Here is a 19,110-nt window from a genome sequence, read left to right as displayed (position 1 = left end):
ATTTATTTTGAAACGTAAATAAAAAGATAAATGAAACATTGAAACTGCTATGATTATAAAATTTCATATATGGTTACAGCTTACTCTAGTACTAGCCATGCTGAAGCACAGCCGACTGTACTAGAGTCGACTGTGACAATACCTACTCATTTTATTCTGCTTTGATATGTAAAAAGCGGTAATTTAGCCTAAATATTACATCCGGAATTCCTTAAATTGCAATATACATGACGAAGTTATAATTACGCAAATAGCCAAAATTAATGTTTTTTTGTTTACTAATAACTATTTACAACTGAATATAATTTTCCAAGTGTTAATATTTAAATAATGGTACATTTAAAAATATTTTTTATACAATATTTTGTTTCTTATTTTTCTGGTATTATGATACACTATTTTATAGATAGCAGCACCATTCTTCCGGAATACAGTTACGGGACGTTGAGGCATACGTGCTGGTATTGTAACGGCAGCGTCAGTTCGTCGAAGTTGTGTTCAGAGGTAAGTCCGATCGTTTGTAATCCATCATTAATTATTCATTGAGAATCAATCCATTTCGAAAATATACTTAATTGAATGCGAAATATACCGAAGTACCGATAATAATTAATATTTTCGCTTTTGGCTGTATTACATTCTTAAAATTAAATCGTGCGCAAGTGTTTCTTTAATAGACGTGCAACGTTACACACTACACGGTCACATTTTCGATTTATAAATAGTACAAGTTGTTGTTGTTCGTTTATATATATTCTCCGCGTTGTAATTTACGAATGAAATCTATAGTAGCAAAGCGAAATTGTTAGTATTTCAGTTATTTCAGTTAGATACGTTTTTCCTTGCGGCAAACAACATAGCGTCACTAAAATGGCGGTTACGTTACGTGTACAGTTCCCACAAAAATCGTTACCGTTACAAGCAGGCGCTTTGGTCATTTATTTCGTGTGCTCCAAGAAATTTTGAATTTATAATAGAAAAGTACACGAATGATCGGTTCTCGTATTAATATTTTAGCAAAGTTAGTTACATTGTTAGAAAATTGAGAGAAATTTTCATACAAGTATACCAAAAAATTTATTAATGCACAATACTTTTACCATATATTTTACATATTAAAATTGTAGAATGTTCAAAAAATAAGAGAAATTGTTAATTTTTATAATGCTACTCTAAAACCTACAGGTGCAACCTGATATACATACACGTATAAAAATGGCGGACAATGATGATCTTTTGGATTATGAAGATGAGGAACAAACTGAACAAGTAGTTGATGGAAGTGGGGATATACCCACTAAGAAAGAAGTTAAAGGCACATACGTATCTATTCACAGTAGTGGATTTAGAGATTTTCTTCTTAAACCGGAAATATTACGTGCTATTGTTGATTGTGGTTTTGAACATCCTTCTGAAGGTAAACTATATTCAAGACTATAACAAAACGTTGTGTCTTATTTAAAAATGAAGATAACAGAAATATATACCATGGCTATTATATATATGTTGCAGCTATTATATATTGTATTATATATATGTTGATAAATAAAATGATGATAGTAGATAGGGACAACTGATTCAATATGAATGAGATATGTCTTATAATTCAACTGATATTTAATTATAAAATGACATACAGTATTCTATTTAAAAGAGAACCTAGTTAACAGAGTATAAAAATTATTTGCAGTACAACATGAGTGCATTCCACAAGCAGTGCTCGGTATGGATATATTGTGCCAAGCAAAATCTGGTATGGGAAAGACTGCAGTATTTGTATTAGCTACATTGCAACAATTGGAATTAACAGAGAACCAAGTTTATGTTCTTGTTATGTGCCACACAAGAGAACTCGCTTTCCAAATTAGCAAAGAATATGAAAGATTTAGCAAATATATGCCCCATGTAAAGGTAAGCTATATATATATATATATATACACACATATACAGAGTGAATCTCGTAACATTTGTTGTGCGAAACAATTCTTCAAACAAATTTTGCATGGTTTGTAGAGGAACATACAGTGCTGTAAAAAGACCAGATAGTAGCACTCTATGTCATGTTACGAGATTAACCCTCTATATTACAGTATGTTGGTTAAGTTAACATTAACAAATCTTCACATGATGAAAACCCTATCATAGCAAATAATGATGACATCTTCATTACTACCATCCACCACTGACGAAGATTTGTATATTAACTATACTGACAAGAGTATTTGAAAATAACGCAGTTATGTAATACAATATCTGTTTTGTGGAATTATAGGTGGGAGTATTTTTCGGTGGTTTGCCAATTCAAAAGGATGAAGAAGTTTTGAAGAACACATGTCCTCATATTGTCGTGGGAACTCCGGGTCGTATCCTCGCCCTTGTACGAAATAAGAAATTGAACTTGAAACATCTGAAACATTTTATACTTGACGAGTGTGATAAAATGCTTGAACTCCTAGGTAATTATAAGCTTGATACATTTTCCGGTTTGATTATCATATCTAGTAACTGTAGAAAAGTTCTTATTAAGTAAACGTCTCCATTTTCATTTACAGATATGCGTAGGGATGTACAGGAAATATTTAGAAGCACACCGCACAGCAAGCAAGTTATGATGTTCAGCGCTACGTTATCCAAGGAGATACGTCCTGTCTGCAAGAAATTTATGCAAGATGTAATTAACCAATCTTCCTCTTCACTTCGATCTTCGATTGCTCCTACTTCGTTGGCCCTGTATTCATACCCAGGACAAGTCTCTGACCATACTCTAAATATTGTTGACGGCGCACCCGCGGGTTAGGCTAGTTAGACGCCACTTTGAAGAAGTGACAGAATTCAATCACGAATAAGTCCCTGAATGTCTTTGGATTTTGCAAAATCAAGTTCCACAACTTTAAGCAGTAATAAGTTACTGCTCGAAAGTTTCCCTCCGTTTACTGGATGAGATATGCTCGTAAAAAAAGGAATGAAAAATCTTCAGTTAGTGTCGTTTGTCAAGTTAATCAAGATGACAAGTTGGCAATGTTTTGAAAACGATTTTATTTAATTCTGATCTGCGAGATATTCAAATATTTTAATTGTCTGCTGCACATTGAAATTGCCAAAGTTCGATATATCGTTCTACACGAAATGTCTGGAGCATTATGTCTGTTGGGACGGGTGGGTGAAAAACAAATTTCAGTTGTTTGTAACGGGAAAATGTTGAGGCAGGCGCAAGGGAGGGATAGATTTTTCAAATGTGTTAGAGCACGGCAGCACTCTTTGAATTGGGTGGGGGGCTAAGAAGACTTCAAGACAACCTGAAGACAGAAGAGCGCAAGAAAGAAGATGCAAGAGGATTCAGGGGAATCTGGGGTGTTAGTTAGGATCCAGCAATTTGCCAATGTTGCTGCAATTAAGTGGGATCTATGTCTAGAAATTAATTAGCATTCCTGTTATTATAATTGAAAGCAACGTTGTTTTGATATTTAAAGAAAAAAAAAAGTTTCGTGGAGGGTCAGTAATTTGAGTAGTAGGAGTGAGAAATTGGACAGCAATGGAAGTGTTAAAATACATAGTTTGATCGTGGTCATCTATACGTGAAATGCACATGCCATAATCATGAGCTAATTAAGTCGCGATGTTAGAGAATCCCAGAAGCCTTAAAGTTTTGTGATATACCGGGCATACCAAGAATAATCGTGGCAAATTCTGGGCATACATTTTGAATGTACCAGAATGTTGGGAGAAGAGGTTTGGTATCGAGTGGCCAGCGGATGTGTGACACAGAACATTCATGGGTGCGCCATCTTATTTCTGTTGGGGTGACTGCTGAGTTTTCATTGTTGGCACTACCCAGAGATGGAAGTCGCCGGACCGTATGTAACCAGTAATGATAATCCGATCGACAAAATAATTGCAAAAATGAGAGCTCGAGCGGGAAGTTCTCCAAAGTATCTAATAACGTTTTCTTTTATAGTTACTGACAAAAAAGTGTCATTATCAAGGAAGCGGGAGAAATTGGGACATTAATCGAATATCAATTCTACTACACCTTTGCATCATTTGATTCATTCTTTAGTTTATTATTTATGTAGCTGTTTATTTTACATGTCCAAAGTTTCTTTTTCTTAATAACTCTAAATTTTTAATAACTCTTACAGTATATTTTTCAACTTTAATAAAAACTAAAGATTGTTTTTGAGTATACTAGAATGGACAAAAGGAAATTTTTTTATTGAGTCTAAAATTTATCACGGTATGACAGTTGTTAGGGTAAAATAGGTAATCTTGTAAAATACATTCTTTGTGTAGCCCATGGAAGTCTATGTGGATGATGAAGCTAAACTCACGTTGCATGGTCTACAACAACATTACGTGAAACTTAAGGAGAATGAAAAGAATAAGAAGCTGTTTGAGTTATTAGACGTTCTTGAATTCAATCAGGTTTGTTTAATGGAATGAATCAAAGTTCTGTTGTTTCTTCAGAACGTTTTACGTTTGTCAAATTAATATAAACCATTTGTAAATGAATTATTCTATAGGTTGTTATCTTTGTAAAATCTGTACAAAGGTGTATGGCTTTGGCGCAACTTTTAACAGAACAAAATTTCCCTGCTATTGGAATACACAGAGGCATGACACAAGAGGAGCGATTATCCAGATACCAGCAATTCAAAGACTTCCAAAAAGTAAGCATTCAACTGATGTATGCAATGAAGTATTATCATCTGTTGAAATTATTGTTAAATTTCTATTAATATCAGTATTGCATAAATAATATCCAAATGTAATCGTTTATGGGCAACAGTTCATCTCTCTCTTTCTTTTTTAGCGAATTCTCGTAGCTACAAATTTGTTTGGACGCGGTATGGATATTGAACGTGTAAACATAGTATTTAATTACGACATGCCAGAAGATTCCGATACATATCTTCACAGAGTAGCCAGAGCTGGGCGTTTTGGTACAAAGGTTAATATTCTCAATAAATCCAATAGTTTTCAATTTCAAATTTATTTTGATATTACTAATGACTTGTTATTCTGTGCAGGGCTTGGCTATTACGTTAGTAAGCGACGAAAGTGATGCTAAAATATTAAATGATGTCCAGGAAAGATTTGATGTAAATATTACAGAACTGCCAGACGAAATAGATCTGGCTTCATACAGTAAGTTTATGTACTAATTTAACAATTCGAAAGGCACGTTTAAATTCTACGACTAATGTATTGCTTCCGTTTTTTTTTTTAGTTGAAGGACGATAAATCAAATTCCAATTCCTGACATATAAACTTTCAAATCCTCACTTAAGGTAAATAAAATCACCTTCATATATTGTGGTGTGAATTTCTTACTTCGATATTTAATACCTTTTTTTGTTATAGATTTAAACAAACCATTACATTCTACACACTTGTCATTGTGTATTCAAGTTGAGTATAAGTCACGTTTTGTATCTATATACAATTTTCATTTCATTGATCTGACAAGCTGCAAGAAAAAATGACTCAAAAACGAATTATAATGGCTGAATTATTCTTTTAAACCTACAATAAATAATTCATGTTGTCACTGTAAAATACTAATTAATTTTAATTCCATGATTAGTAAGTAAGGAATGTGTATAATAGAATTAAAGGAGTACATTGTATGTGTAAATGAAATAAATAATTCTCTTTTTTTTTACTAAGATTTAGCGTAGTATTTATTACACTTTCAATCTTGTTAATATGGTCCCAATATAATATTTATCGGGTACAGATTCAAAAATTGATTTGATACAAATGATTGTGTGATAATTAACAGTTCATTCACTTTATTGAACCTAATTGTAAATACACCTTGCGATATTTATGCATTTGATTAATTTGAAAATAAAATTAATTCATCTATTTTGTGTCTTTCTATATGGTAGCATCTACTGCGCATAAATGATTATTAAATTTTGACGTCGTCCGTGACTGTAAAGGCAGCTGGAAGGAATGCGGATCTGATTGGTCGTTAGGTATACACAACTTTGCTATTGGTCGAAGTGACAATGTCAGTGAATCAAATTATACGAACAGGTAGAGTCTCCTCTTGCCCTTGTGCCTTCTTTACAGCCACAGATAGTAGTTTACAATGGGTTTGTATTTTTTTTTTTTTTGAGGATGTAAAAATAAAGTACCCGAAGGTATATCTATTAATTAATTAAATTACACTAAAAGAGTAACACGATTTAGTTTTATTTAGTCCTTGTTTTATTTTGTGGTTTATTTCCACCAGGATTACCTCCCCCACGACCAAGAGGTGCAGGGCCTCTTCCACCACGACCAAAAGTACCTATAAGAAATAATGAAGTAAGAACATGCATAGCATGAACCAAGCAGAATTGTATAAAACAGCAGTCGTACCTCTCCCGCTTCCACGTCCTCTTTGATTTTGTCCTCTTCCTTTCATTTCTCCACGACCCCGTGATTTCATTTGAACATCTTCTTTTACCATATCTATAACTTCATCAGGTATTCTTAGATACTTGATTGTACTGCCTCTAATGTAACATTCTGGCATCCTCCAGAATTTGTCACCATCCTAAATCACATATTATGTAAATTATTCGAATAAATGTTTGTAAAACTTTTACGAGTTGATCTGTAGATGTTTATACAAATTTGTATTTTCAATGTTTTTATAAAATACAAAAGAATGAAATTCTACAAAAGTTTTAATTATATTCTTACTTATTCTTAAAGTTTTATTATATTTTTCGTACTTCTCATTATAACATTACTACGTTCAGAAAATAATTATACTATACCCTAGACGTGCATATAACCTCTCTAAGGTTTATGTTCATCCAACTATCACAGCTAACTAAATGTCCGTTATATGTTTCTCCATTTTTCAACTCAACAAGCTGTAAAATATGACATTAAGTTATTTATACAGATACATGTACATGTACTTCAAGTATATTCCTTTTTCTGAAATTGGAAACATACCATGGGATGATTTTGTGCTGTTCTTAACAATGACAATGGTAACTGAAAAAGGATATTATATATTTAACAAACAATTCTAGTATTAAAATACCTTTCCCCGTAAACTAATTTTTAAACATACCATGTTTTTAATAATTTGACGTATGTATATCTAAACACCACACGATGACACGATCTAAATACACAAAACAAATCGTCGGCAATGCTTTTGTAATCAGAGTGTTCAGAGTGACCAACTACATAAAAACGCCCGGGATTTTAGTGTCCCCGGTAGTGTTCAGGATTCTATCGCTGGGTGGCGCCACGTACACCTTCCGGCAAAATCTGCAAACAGCGCCATTACCTCGTAGTGGCGAAACGCCCAAGCTTGTAGCCGATTAGTGTTCAGGATTCTATCGCTGGGTGGCGCCACGTACACCTTCCGGCAAAATCTGCAAACAGCGCCATTACCTCGTAGTGGCGAAACGCCCAAGCTTGTAGCCGATTAGTGTTCAGGATTCTATCGCTGGGTGGCGCCACGTACACCTTCCGGCAAAATCTGCCAACAGCGCCATTACCTCATAGTGGCGAAACGCCCAAGCTTGTAGCCGATTAGTTTTCGGGTTTCCACCGCCAGATGGCGCTAGGCCCGATACCGGTTACTCGGTCGGTAAAGTTTGGCTAACAGTTTGAGCTTTCTGCCGCTACGGTCTAGTGGCGCTGTTTTTAGATTTTCAGGAGCAGATGATTCCTGCCGCTTATTGCACTACCACTTATGGGTATATCGGCAAGAATCACTTGTTCTGTTCTTTAGTGGTTGAATATTGACAGAGAGGAAATGAGAGTGCTCACGCCCGGGATTTTAGTGTCAGGCTAAAAAGATGATGCAGAAAAGTGGGGTCAAGTGTGAGTAAACTCTGATTTCCTCTCTGCTTGTACAACAGACAAGCTATAGTAGTAGACCAATCACCTTATGCCGTACATGTTTCGAGTCTGAATCGATTACTGTAATCGAAGTACCAATTATATCGATGAATATCGATTCCGATATACAGCTATCGATATAATTTTGAATTTCCAAAATAATCTCTTCAAAACACGAGAGAAACTAAAATAAAAAATACTTTTCACAAATGATGCATTTAATTACACGAATATTTGAAAAATAGGTCCTAAAAGGACGGAAGCTAAACTAACGATTCGAATTGAGAAAGGTTAGGTTATCTTCGTTTACACTAATCAGCTGTACCAAGTTCGAACTGAAAATTCGCGAATAATCCGTCAAAGGATTTTGTATTCGTAAACTCGCTTAACGGTTATTCTATATTTCTGTTAGATTAGATGATTATTTCATAGTTTCGATAACAATTTTTCGGAAGTATCTATAAGAAAAAGTAGTGTTCTCGTGTATACGAAAAATGAGCGACGTTCAAGAGAACGAGAACGATAAAGTGGAACCGAATGTCGTTTTGGAAGCTCAGGATATCGAAGAAAGTGAAATTGAAAAATTGAAAGGGGATACCGTAGGAAGTACCCTTTTTAGTGGCAAATGGATAATCAATACTTTGCTTTCGACATCGAAGGTAATAATGAAACTTTTTGATCCACAGTCTGCAATCCTAGTTATCATGTTTTGGTTGACCCATTTATTTTACAAGGAAGGGAAACTTAAATATCACTCAGAGGATCAGATTGATTCAAACACTGTAGCACAATTAATATTAGCATCTGTTCTTGGTCTTCTAACTTAATAAAATACATTACAGATCATTAAAAGATTCCTTTACTTCATTCCTATGAAACATCTACAGAATAAGTTTGTCATAACATATTTAACAATTCACATTAATGTTTTGTAAAATAATATCTTAAGAATATTTACAAGGCTTTATGTTAATATTATGTTAAAGGTTCCTGAAAATGGTTGGAATGAGAAACTGGAAAATGATCTCTGCACACTGTGGGATATAACTACTGATAAAGACATTGTTCAATTCCTTTTGGACAATGATTTTTTTCAAATTGCAGAGTTCTCATTAAAATCTTCCGAAGAGCCAAGATTAACGGTACAATTTATTTCAAGATTAGTCTGCCTAGTGTATTTTATTTATTCAATAAAATGGTCACAAAAAATTTCATGAGTTAATTCCACAAAATCCTCCTGGTACACTGATTCCTTTCAAAGTATTTACCACTTTATGCTAAATAAATCTAATATGAATAATGTTGCCTTTTTTACACAAAAATATTTTTTTTCTTCTACATGAAATTTTAAACAAACTGCTTTTTAACTTTTCAAATAGAGTTAAATAATATTCAAATATAATGAATAACTGTAACTTTAACTTTTTTGTTGCAAGTGCAATTATTTTTTTTTCAATACTAATTATTATGGTTTATTTTATTTATAGGAAATAATTCTGGGAATAATTGGAAATATGACTTGCGAACCTTCTGCACTCGATATATTAGGAACTAAAGAAGAACTTCTTGAAACAATTCTTCGGCATCTTTTTTCTGAAGATAGTGCTACATTGGTACAAATTCTTCGATTGTTACGCTCTGCACTTTGGAGCATTCAAAGTAATCCGGATTCGCAATGGAGAATAAGTTTAAGAAATTCTACCTACTTGAGGGAAGTAATCCCTTTTATTTTAAAAAGTTCTACAAATGGTATGTATTACTATTAATCATTAGTATTAAAATTAATGTTCAATAAGTTTTGAATTTGTTACTGATTGCCTAATAATTTATTACAGAGGAACTTCTAATGGCAACAACAAGCTTCCTACGTTCTTTAGCAGAAATTGATCTTCCAAATGGAAAAACATTATTGGACGAACTTTTTGAAGCATCTAGTTTTCTTTCAGGTATAAAATTATCACACATTTTTAAATTATACTTTAAGAAAATGAGTTACGTTATTCTTTTTTTAATAAAAAACTTTCAGGCATGTTAGAATCATTTGAAGAAGTTCTTCCTCAAGATGAAGCTTCCTATTCAGCTTCCATTTTAAAATATCTTGAAGATTGGTTAGAGTTGTTCTCCAATCTTCGAAAAGGACCCCAAATACATCAAGAAATTTTGCAAGATGACAATCTTACACGAACAGTAGAAATTCCACGGAGAATTTTGTCAAATTTTATCGACCCATGGAATCTCTTTCCCCTAGACGAGACGAAGGCCTCTTGTGTCCATAGATGTGCCGAAATGATTCTCGATTTTCGGTGGAAAGGATTTTTAAGAGCAGACTCTACAGTAGATATAAATGACACAATTCTTAGAATTATTTGCAGCATTAGCACAGGTGAATAATTTATACGAAACAGATTCTGAAGCTTAACTAAAAATTTAGAAACTATTATTCCGTTAATAGAGCTTGTATATAAATTTTGTAAAAACTTCCAGCAATGAAAGAAGAAGAAGAGGACTCCGAAGAAACGATGGAAGAATTATTAAAGTATCTTGAGGGCTATTGGGTCGAAATAGCAAAGATTTCCACAGCGGATGAGATTATAAAAATCTTGAAAACACATGACAAGCCAGTTGTAGAGCATGCAATAAATTTTTTAAAATCAAAAATTCCTGAAGAGAAATTTAACAGTGTTGCAGATGGATTATCGAATCAATAAGAGTAATGTCCGTAATAAGTTAATTTTTGAATTACCGTAGGCAATAAACATTTGATATTATCTTCAGGGAAAAGGACAAGAACAAATTCTTGAATTATTTCAAAACATTTTTTAATCTTTACAAGTAAAATATTCTTTTTCTAACTATATACAAATCTTGCAATATGTTACAAATGACATCACGTTTTATACGATCTTCTGTATTGTGTTTTATATCGTTGTGCTCTGCGTTTGCATTAACAAATTTTTACTGTACTTCTAATTAGAATATTTTTATATTTCTCTATTAAAAAGGTTCGTAAATAAAAGTACACATTGTTTTACAATTTTATTGCGATAAAAATTTGAGTATTTTATGTAGTACATTAACAATATACAGTTTATAGGTACAAACGGAAGATTAGTTCTCCCTTTTTTTGTTTTCTTCTATTCTCTTGTTTTAATATACTTGACCTATGAGTTTCTTCTACTTGTTCTTATTACATGATGTTTTGACAACGTTCTCTTCTTTTGTCCCTGGATCAGTCCTGGATCAATCCCTGGTCAATTCATTTATACGCTTCCTTTTGTTCAATTACTTTCACTCTTAATCCCATTCTCCGATGTACATTGCTCTAGGCTGAGGAGGCATTACACCTCTAGTCGGTAATGGAAATCTTCCATATATATGATTGTATGGTGATTCGTTTCTACCATCAGAGTCTGTAAACCAACGAATTGTATTAATATTTATACCAACCGCTTAGCTGATAATTATTCTAAGTAAACATCTAGAACACTACCGTTGCCAACATGAAAGCTTAAATCCTAATAATCTAGCAAAATTATGTTTCATTAGGTGAAGACTACCAAGAAATATGTTAAACTATTTCATAAAAAGCGTCGTACCAAGTCCACTTTCAAAACTTCTTGCATGGTACATAATTGGCGGACGATTCCCAGGTAAATGGCCATAGATTTGAGAAGACTGGCTGCTCGCATATCCTGTGGCAGCGTAAGTGGGTGCCTGTGGGGGTCTGGAGTAGCCTCTCGTCGAGACTTTACTATTCTTTGCCATTTTAACGAAGTTAGGAACACGAGCTCGTAATCCGCAATAATACGGATCGTCTGCAAATGAACAATGATGTGTTTTCAATTGTATATACTCAATCAAATTACTGTACTTACATGTATAATTCCTTATTCTTTAACAGAATAAATTAACAAATTTGGTGAACATTACCGTATTTTTTCTTATCATCGCCTCTTCTTTTTTCATCGTTCGCTATGACTGGTTTTCTGGCATAGTCATCTTCTATGTCGTCATAATCGGGCTAAAATTTAAAAGTAAGAATTACTACTCTATCTATCTTTGAACGTTGATTTCCCTAATCTTCTACCAACAAATGCTACAGTTTATAATTTCACAACTACAAGCATAAAAAAAGAAATAAAGTACTTTAGGTATATCGTGGCTGTAGAGATTCTCTCTGGGTGGCAGTTTTGGTGGTCTTTCACCTCTTCTTTGTCTAATACTCGTCGATTGAGCGTAGATCTGTTCGCGAGCTTCTCGATCCTGCTGGAAAACCTCCGAGATTCCTATGGACGATGATACTCCAGCTACGCTGTAAGGATCTTCATCGGGAATCGGTATCCTAGGTCTGTTCTTTATGTCTACAGGCCTTTGCAGTGCTAAAACTAATTTACAGAATATTAATAAATCGAGGAAGAAAAATTACAAAAATGAAATAATGGCGTTTTGGTATTGTACTTGGTGGAAACTTGGATTTTAACATGTCCAGACCAACGACATTAACAATAAGAACCCAAACGGGACATTGAAGGAGGTCTGCTTCGGTTCTGACGAAAACGATAGCACTCAGACATTGCATTTCCAGTCTCTTTCTGTCGGGATAAACCTTTCGATTTTCTCGGGACAGGTTCGTTTGAAATTTGTTCATGTCGAACACCTAGTACAAAAAAAAAATAAAATTTAGTATAAAACATAAAGTAAGAAACAAAGCGTTCCAAGAAAGAGGAACAATTGCAACAAAAACGACAACGATGAAAGTAATAATAAGTGAAATGGCAATTATTACAGTCCAGTTCTCCGAACTTTCTTCGCGAAGGAAAACATTACGACACTGGGAATTCTTATTGTTATTGTAAGTGGAGGATAATTTCACGGATCATAAAAGTTTCAAAAGAAAAAACTAATAAAAAATGGCGCGCAAGTAGGAACGACGCAAAGTCGTAGAATGCTTACTTTCCCTGGCTTCTCGTGTTCTAACGCTCCTTGCGAATTCCGTGCGATTTCTGCTCCAATTGCGTTGTCTTCCTGACTTGTCGGCTTTATGTAAACGTTATTTTTACACAGTCTTTTTATTAAGATATTTCCCTGCTCGTCCATCTTGATTTTTACACCTTGATTTATGTGCTTTTTCGCCTCCTCCGTTTTCACGTCTCTCATCGGGTTCTCGAAGCCGCATAGCCCTATCCTAAATGTTCAAAAACGAACACGTTTACCGAATTCATATACATAGAAATCCGTACAGTCTTCTTAAGTTATACGGGAGTCTACTTTGCATATGGTACGTTTCTACGCTAAATACTAGGTACTCGTCTCCTTCCTTTTTCGCAGTTGAAGTACCTCAAAATAAGAGAAAGGGAAATAATTTCACCTTCACTTTCGATTTTGTTAGTAGATATTTTGTCTCGGATGAATCATATAGTTTCACCTGAATCCATCGAATCCGTCGTTCGATCCGTTAATCGTGAGAACTGGTGCCCTGGCGTAGGCTTTTGCTACCCTTCGATTCCTTTCGAAAACGATCACCTTGGCCCAAATTTCGTCGTCGATCTGATTCCATTTGTGCAGCACTTCTTGAATGTGATCCTGAAACGAAAGTGACAACGTATTACGTACTACTACGGACTGTAGAAGAAATGAATGGGCAAACAATTTTAATCGTTCACCTTGTATAGTTTGTCGAGATTAAACCACACGTCCTCTTCGTCCTGGTCCTCGTACTGTGATTCGACAAGGTTGTCCCTCGATCGAGACAGAATTTTCCGTCTCGATACCATTTTTCCACCCGAAGATGGTCAACCTGCATCGGAAGAAAAGTATTTTCTAAATAAATATTTCCTCATGATTTAGTCCGACGTCACAGATCCGCAATTTCAAACGGAAGATAGACATTCCGAGAAAATATCCGCAACCGGAAGAGATGCTGCACGTTCAAAAGGGAAGAGTTTAATCAATCTTAGTCGAGACACTAAGGAAATCTTGTTTTCCCGATACTTCAATGACTGTCGATTACGATCATTAGATACGAACGCAGTCGTAATCGCCGATCAATGAGTCCGCGGCAAAGATTTATGCCTTTTCGATCGAAAGTTGCCGTCGTTATGTAACAGTGTCTATCTGGAAATAATTTCAATTTTTCTGGTAAACTGAAACTGCCCATACTTTCACTGTGCAACTTTTCTGCGACACGGGTAGCCCGTGATATTTCTTTTTCCTTCAAAATGATCCGGTTCCTAGATCCATTCACTTCTTCTCGGAAACTTTTATCGATAGAAATTTCAATTTTTATTACCCTTTTTCGAGAACATACACTGAATTTATTTCGCTCATATGGTTAAAGTAAGTAACTCAATTACTGTGGGGGTGCCAATTACCGTCCCTATATTAATGATACCAGCTTGTAAAACATTGAGAGACGAAAGCAGAAAATGATGGTGACTATAATATAATTGATTCATTTTCAAAATCGGGCAGGGAGTTTTGCAATTTGATCCGATGTAAAATTCTTCGTTCCGAGAATGCTTGGAAAGATCGAACAGTTGTTCCGAAAAATTGCGGTGCCGACTTTCGCGGTCCACCCTGTATGTATTTCGCGTGTTTGCTTATACTGGAAATGCATAAACACCCTCGAGTCCGCTAATAATTCGCCATTTGGAGAAGCGGCCAGCCTCTCGCCGCCATGGATCGGCAAGGGAGGGAGAAACGTACGGGCCAACGAGAGTGGCTCGGTCGTTGAAAAATTTTCTAAACGTATTGCGACTGGTGAAGGGGGCAGTTGGTACGGCTCTGCCGGCGCTCAGCCTTCGCATTCTTCGGAGAGAAGTGAAAGCCAAGAGTTTCAGGGAAATTCGACGCGGAATCGAATCCCCTTTTTCATCGTCTCGGCTCGGTTACATTGCGAGAATTTTTCTTCGACCAGACCGTACCTCCAACAAAAAACCAAACGAAAAAAAATAATTTTCCTTCTCTTTTTTCTTTTTCTTTCAATACAATACAAGCGTATTATCAGTTAGGGCAAGGGACCCAATTACTACGCCTGTACTACTTATGCTTATTCTTAAATGTCTCTTTCTTAATTAATATAGGCACCCCCAAAGTAATTGGCTCCCTCGAATGTACAGCGCACGAAAGGCAACCAGAATCACATAATTTGAACATTATCATGTCAAACGTTTATTTTACAACCTGAATGTATATGTCGAACCGAGTGGGCTTTAACGGGCCTGTCTTAATGGGTCATTTAATGGCGCAATAAACTGGATTTCGCGGCAGAATGTTGCATCGGTGTGCGAAACTACTTCCTCGCAGTTGAAACGAGTTCAAATATCATTAAATATCAACCGCTACTACCGCCACGAATAGTATCAAGCTCTCTCGAGGTGAAAAAAGAAAAACCACTCCTCATTGAATAATACAGATATGCACGTTTTCCTATCAATACTTTTCCATTTTCTCTGGTTGAATAGCTGTTAAATCAATATTCCCGCAACAATTGAAAAGCTATTTAAACGGATTAAATTGATAGGAAACGACTCGGTATAGAAATGTTTTTCTTTTACTTCGAGTCGCCTTGAACTTTCTGCATGAAACATCGTATATTTACTTTTACATAATCATGCGGCTGATGCATGGAGGAACTCAATGATCTATGATAAGAGAACCTTGAACCTGATTAGTCATGATTGAAACGACAGAGAGATTCAACCGCATTGCTCAACGTAAAATCACCCGGATTTCTCTTCTAATTACGGGGCACGTGGATGTGTTCCAGTGAGTATTAAAAAACCGTGCAACAGATTTATCAACCTCTCGCGATGCAATTTCACGCGATTAAATCGAAGCTATCCATCATCCCATTCATTAATGAAACTAGAAATCGAGACAGTAGAAACGGCTGTTCAGACACCGACTATAAGTGAATCCTGCTGCTTGTAGCTTGGCGCTGTTCAGTCGAAATTTCACGAATTATTCTCAAGTAGCATACGAACACAGTCGAAAGCCTCTCCGAAGAGCAAAACTAATCGTATAAGAAGATGTAATAAACGGAATGTGATGTAACGTTGTTGCATACGGTTTAATAAAGATCATCGGGTCAGCGTGTTAAAGCGTCCGATCTCTCGCTTCCGTTCACGTTAAACGAAAACTAGCTTTCCAATCGATGACACGAAATATCTCGTCGCATTAGGCGTGCCGGATCCATGTACGAAATTCCTAAGATTCTTCTTACGGGACACGGTATGTAGGACGATGTTCGAATTCGATATTCGTTGAACGCGTTTAGAAATGCCCGTATCGCTGCGAACACGAGTAGCAAGCCACACTCGAGCGCATCCGATGCAGTTGCGAGGCTGCTGCAGCCGCAACATCTCTCTACGCGCACGTTGCGCGTGAGTTCATTTGCCAGAGATTTCGACCATTTTTCCTATCTGTTTGAGAAGGAGCAATATAGTACTCGCAGTATAACAGATTGCTAAGAACTTCAATAAATTGTTTCCCAAAAGTTACGTGTCCGTTTACGTCTGATTATAATAGATATAAAGCCACCTCTATATGATTGCAGCTGATAGTAGCTATTCGTAAGGAAAAAAGATTTGAACTCGAGGTTCGCGCGACCAGATCCGTAGGAATACGTTCGTACATAATTGTTGCAACGTCCGTTATAAGAACGCTTATGTGACCGAGCTCTAAGGGAACGAACGCCTGTGCTGTAAACCGTGCACGAATTGAATACAAATGCAGCTCCATTTAAAAGTTCGTACGCGTCTCGCGCAGCCGGGCACGTATGCATATTAATGATGGCCGAGTACTCGAATACTTTTCGAGTGGCCCGTCGTCGACGATGACGACTCGGATAACTCGTGTAACTTGAAATATACCCGTAAAAATAGTTGGACTCGAGAAGGTCTAAGATGACTTCATTAGCTGGATTGTTTGGTATACAACTTCCGGTTGATTCGGAGAGGACACGTACGATGAGAGAAAATTTAAGCGACCTTGATCGTTCATCCGATCCGAAAAGGGAATTTCTATGGCTCATTTCGTGCAATTCGGTTGAGTAATCCAGAAGGAACTCAAGGTGCGAAAATTATTGTGTAAACGGACACGCATGACTCAAAGGAATTTCTGATAACTTAATTATTTGAGCAAGCAGAGGCACGTATGCTATGATAAAATTTGGAAAACTCGGATGGTGGAAATGTATTAAAGCGTATTAAAGGCAACAACACTCCGAAGACTATGAATGAATAAAAATGAATTTTTTTTAAATTATTGTACGAACGCGACAAGAATAAAAGTACTTGCGTATTCAAACGAGTTTCGGGTTATTCGGACAATTAAAACATGTGAACAGCCTTGAGGCGTACGCGCATAAACTCGTGACATCGCTTGTGCAAGTCAACGACGTTGAAATCTCCCTCCGCGAGCGAAATTTACGGTATAGCGTTCGCACAAACGTCGAGCGAAAAGTCATTTATGATTATCCAAATTTAGTTGTTTATCAATTTTTATTATCCTCTTTGTGTATACGCCTACACACGATATCGTTACGTTAAAAAATGTTTGTGTTTAGTTTGAAACGATCAACACGAATCTTTCATTGATCAACATCTGGTTTGCGATGTTAAATAAACAATTTTTCTTTAATAATAAAAATAATAATAATATTAATTACGTTATCGTGTCTCTGAAACTACAGCACATTTCATAATACTTGAAATGGCACAGTTTTGTTGTCAACAAATTATCGAATATTTCAGTAAAATATAGAAAGTCTAACTAATTGTTGACAAACATATATTAAACTATCACATAAGGTTACGTTATACATAATATTACCGCCATTATCAGTGCTACTATTATTACTATGAAAATATCTCTCCGATTCCAGCTCACTTTCACTTTCATAAATGATCAAATGATTTCAAACCTTCGGGCAAGGAATATTTTTAGATAGCAGAGGATAATCCCAAAACTTACTATAGAATTTAATTTTTTTAACCCTTCTATTATTTTCTTATTTGCGTTTGACATTTCTTATTGATTGAAGCACGAAAGTAACGATTCGAATATTATTTCGATCTTCGAATAATAGCTATACAATGTCGTGACGTTTAAACCATCTCTCTTCACGTTTTCGTATTATGCGAAACAAGTTTTCACGGAAAAAATTCACGAGGGCGAAGACATCCGCCTATGTGAACGAACTAATCCCATATGTTATATACCATTTTAGGTGCAATGCGGTTATTTAAAAAATCTGAAAAATTTCTCACAGTACCAACTGGAATGCTCGTCAACCATGAAAGTAAATTATCAGCATTGAAATAATAGAATGCAACAAAGGGTTTCGCTTGAAATGTTAATCTTTTTTATAGTTAATTTCAGGATAACGAAATAGTAGTCGTGCGGACCAGCATTCAAATCACCGCTACGATTGCGGTCAACGTTCGTCCACGATATTCAAATGATTACCATAATTACGATGCTCTAAACTCCATTCAAATATGACCGAAATACGTATTATTGTTTTGTTAATTGGCATACCTCTCTTTGGTAACGAAACTCCTCGAAATGCCTTTCAATATGGTTCGCAAACGTCAAAGGCACTCGCGTCTTCTCCGTTACCCATAATTCACTTCCTGAAATCGTCGAATTCACGCGAGCAGTCTATCAACTACACCACGAAAAACAAAATGAACCGTAGAATGCAATTTTTCAATGCAAATCCACGTGTACCGAACAATCCGAAAATCAGTGAAATATTTCTGTCGCTTTTTAATATGGCGCACCTTTGAAAGAGCCTTCGCTACTGGAGAGTGAGAACCCAGCCGCCATTTTGGTGACAGCGATGGGATATTGGACGGGTTTTTCGCGCATGCGCCTATAGTGCAGTAACGTGTCTATATTGTGGAGAAAGTAGTGGGGTCCTATTATTGGCGGGAAAGTATCGAAAGAGTCCAGGACGAGACAACGAGACAAACTGGCTACAAATTATTGGTAAGTTATTATTAATATTTGATTGAAATACACATGTTACACATTAATATTTCAAATTCAAAGCAAAACAGATATTGCGAAATTATACGGGGTGACCAAGGTACCCTATTCGCGTCCTGCTAAAATCGTTGCGCGTGCGCGGGAAAACCCGTCCAATATCCCATCACTACTTGGTGAACGCATGTACTGTCCTCGAGAAAAGTCGAGGACGAAGGAAGCGCACGCGCAATGGTTACCTCCTTGTGGACGACTCTC

The 19,110-nt window shown here is 35.8% G+C and overlaps 4 protein-coding genes and 1 long non-coding RNA gene across 6 annotated transcripts; 3 read left to right on the top strand and 2 right to left on the bottom strand.

Moving 5' to 3' along the window:
* The first annotated feature begins 399 nt into the window (after positions 1–399).
* On the top strand, positions 400–5,687 carry Hel25e (ATP-dependent RNA helicase 25E). Its single transcript, XM_076801445.1, has 11 exons — positions 400–504; positions 1,186–1,417; positions 1,691–1,911; positions 2,273–2,456; positions 2,553–2,671; positions 4,291–4,422; positions 4,521–4,667; positions 4,811–4,948; positions 5,028–5,145; positions 5,228–5,288; positions 5,362–5,687. Exons 2-10 carry the CDS (start codon positions 1,216–1,218, stop codon positions 5,239–5,241), a joined length of 1,275 nt encoding a protein of 424 aa, XP_076657560.1. The 5' UTR covers positions 400–504; positions 1,186–1,215; the 3' UTR covers positions 5,242–5,288; positions 5,362–5,687.
* LOC143361794 (uncharacterized) lies at positions 2,793–4,360 on the top strand. The gene is made up of 2 exons (XR_013083521.1): positions 2,793–3,854; positions 3,956–4,360. It is a non-coding gene; the product is annotated as an uncharacterized LOC143361794 (long non-coding RNA).
* On the bottom strand, positions 5,653–7,206 carry LOC143361792 (U6 snRNA-associated Sm-like protein LSm4). The gene is made up of 5 exons (XM_076801446.1): positions 7,079–7,206; positions 6,958–6,999; positions 6,774–6,872; positions 6,370–6,547; positions 5,653–6,298 (listed from the first exon to the last, which is right to left on the bottom strand). The coding sequence occupies exons 1-5, from the start codon at positions 7,079–7,081 to the stop codon at positions 6,201–6,203; spliced, it is 420 nt and encodes a 139-aa protein (XP_076657561.1). The 5' UTR covers positions 7,082–7,206; the 3' UTR covers positions 5,653–6,200.
* A 695-nt stretch (positions 7,207–7,901) lies between these two features.
* Positions 7,902–11,271, top strand: LOC143361288 (protein SAAL1). Its single transcript, XM_076800562.1, has 6 exons — positions 7,902–8,519; positions 8,847–9,002; positions 9,348–9,609; positions 9,696–9,806; positions 9,887–10,243; positions 10,345–11,271. Exons 1-6 carry the CDS (start codon positions 8,355–8,357, stop codon positions 10,566–10,568), a joined length of 1,275 nt encoding a protein of 424 aa, XP_076656677.1. The 5' UTR covers positions 7,902–8,354; the 3' UTR covers positions 10,569–11,271.
* Positions 11,130–18,705, bottom strand: Exp (expansion). Of its 2 annotated transcripts, none has more exons than XM_076800560.1 (9): positions 18,403–18,705; positions 13,524–13,657; positions 13,286–13,443; positions 12,814–13,045; positions 12,319–12,517; positions 12,007–12,245; positions 11,791–11,881; positions 11,457–11,675; positions 11,130–11,270 (listed from the first exon to the last, which is right to left on the bottom strand). In XM_076800560.1, exons 2-9 carry the CDS (start codon positions 13,632–13,634, stop codon positions 11,155–11,157), a joined length of 1,365 nt encoding a protein of 454 aa, XP_076656675.1. In that variant the 5' UTR covers positions 13,635–13,657; positions 18,403–18,705; the 3' UTR covers positions 11,130–11,154. The 2 variants fall into 2 exon arrangements, with proteins under 2 accessions (XP_076656675.1, XP_076656676.1); XM_076800561.1 differs by having other exon boundaries at positions 11,136–11,270; positions 11,418–11,675.
* Between the last annotated feature and the right edge of the window lie 405 nt (positions 18,706–19,110).

The sequence above is a fragment of the Halictus rubicundus genome, chromosome 15 (genome assembly GCF_050948215.1).
Source record: "Halictus rubicundus isolate RS-2024b chromosome 15, iyHalRubi1_principal, whole genome shotgun sequence".
Taxonomy (NCBI): domain Eukaryota; kingdom Metazoa; phylum Arthropoda; class Insecta; order Hymenoptera; family Halictidae; genus Halictus; species Halictus rubicundus.
This window is presented reverse-complemented; position numbering and strand designations above follow the sequence as displayed.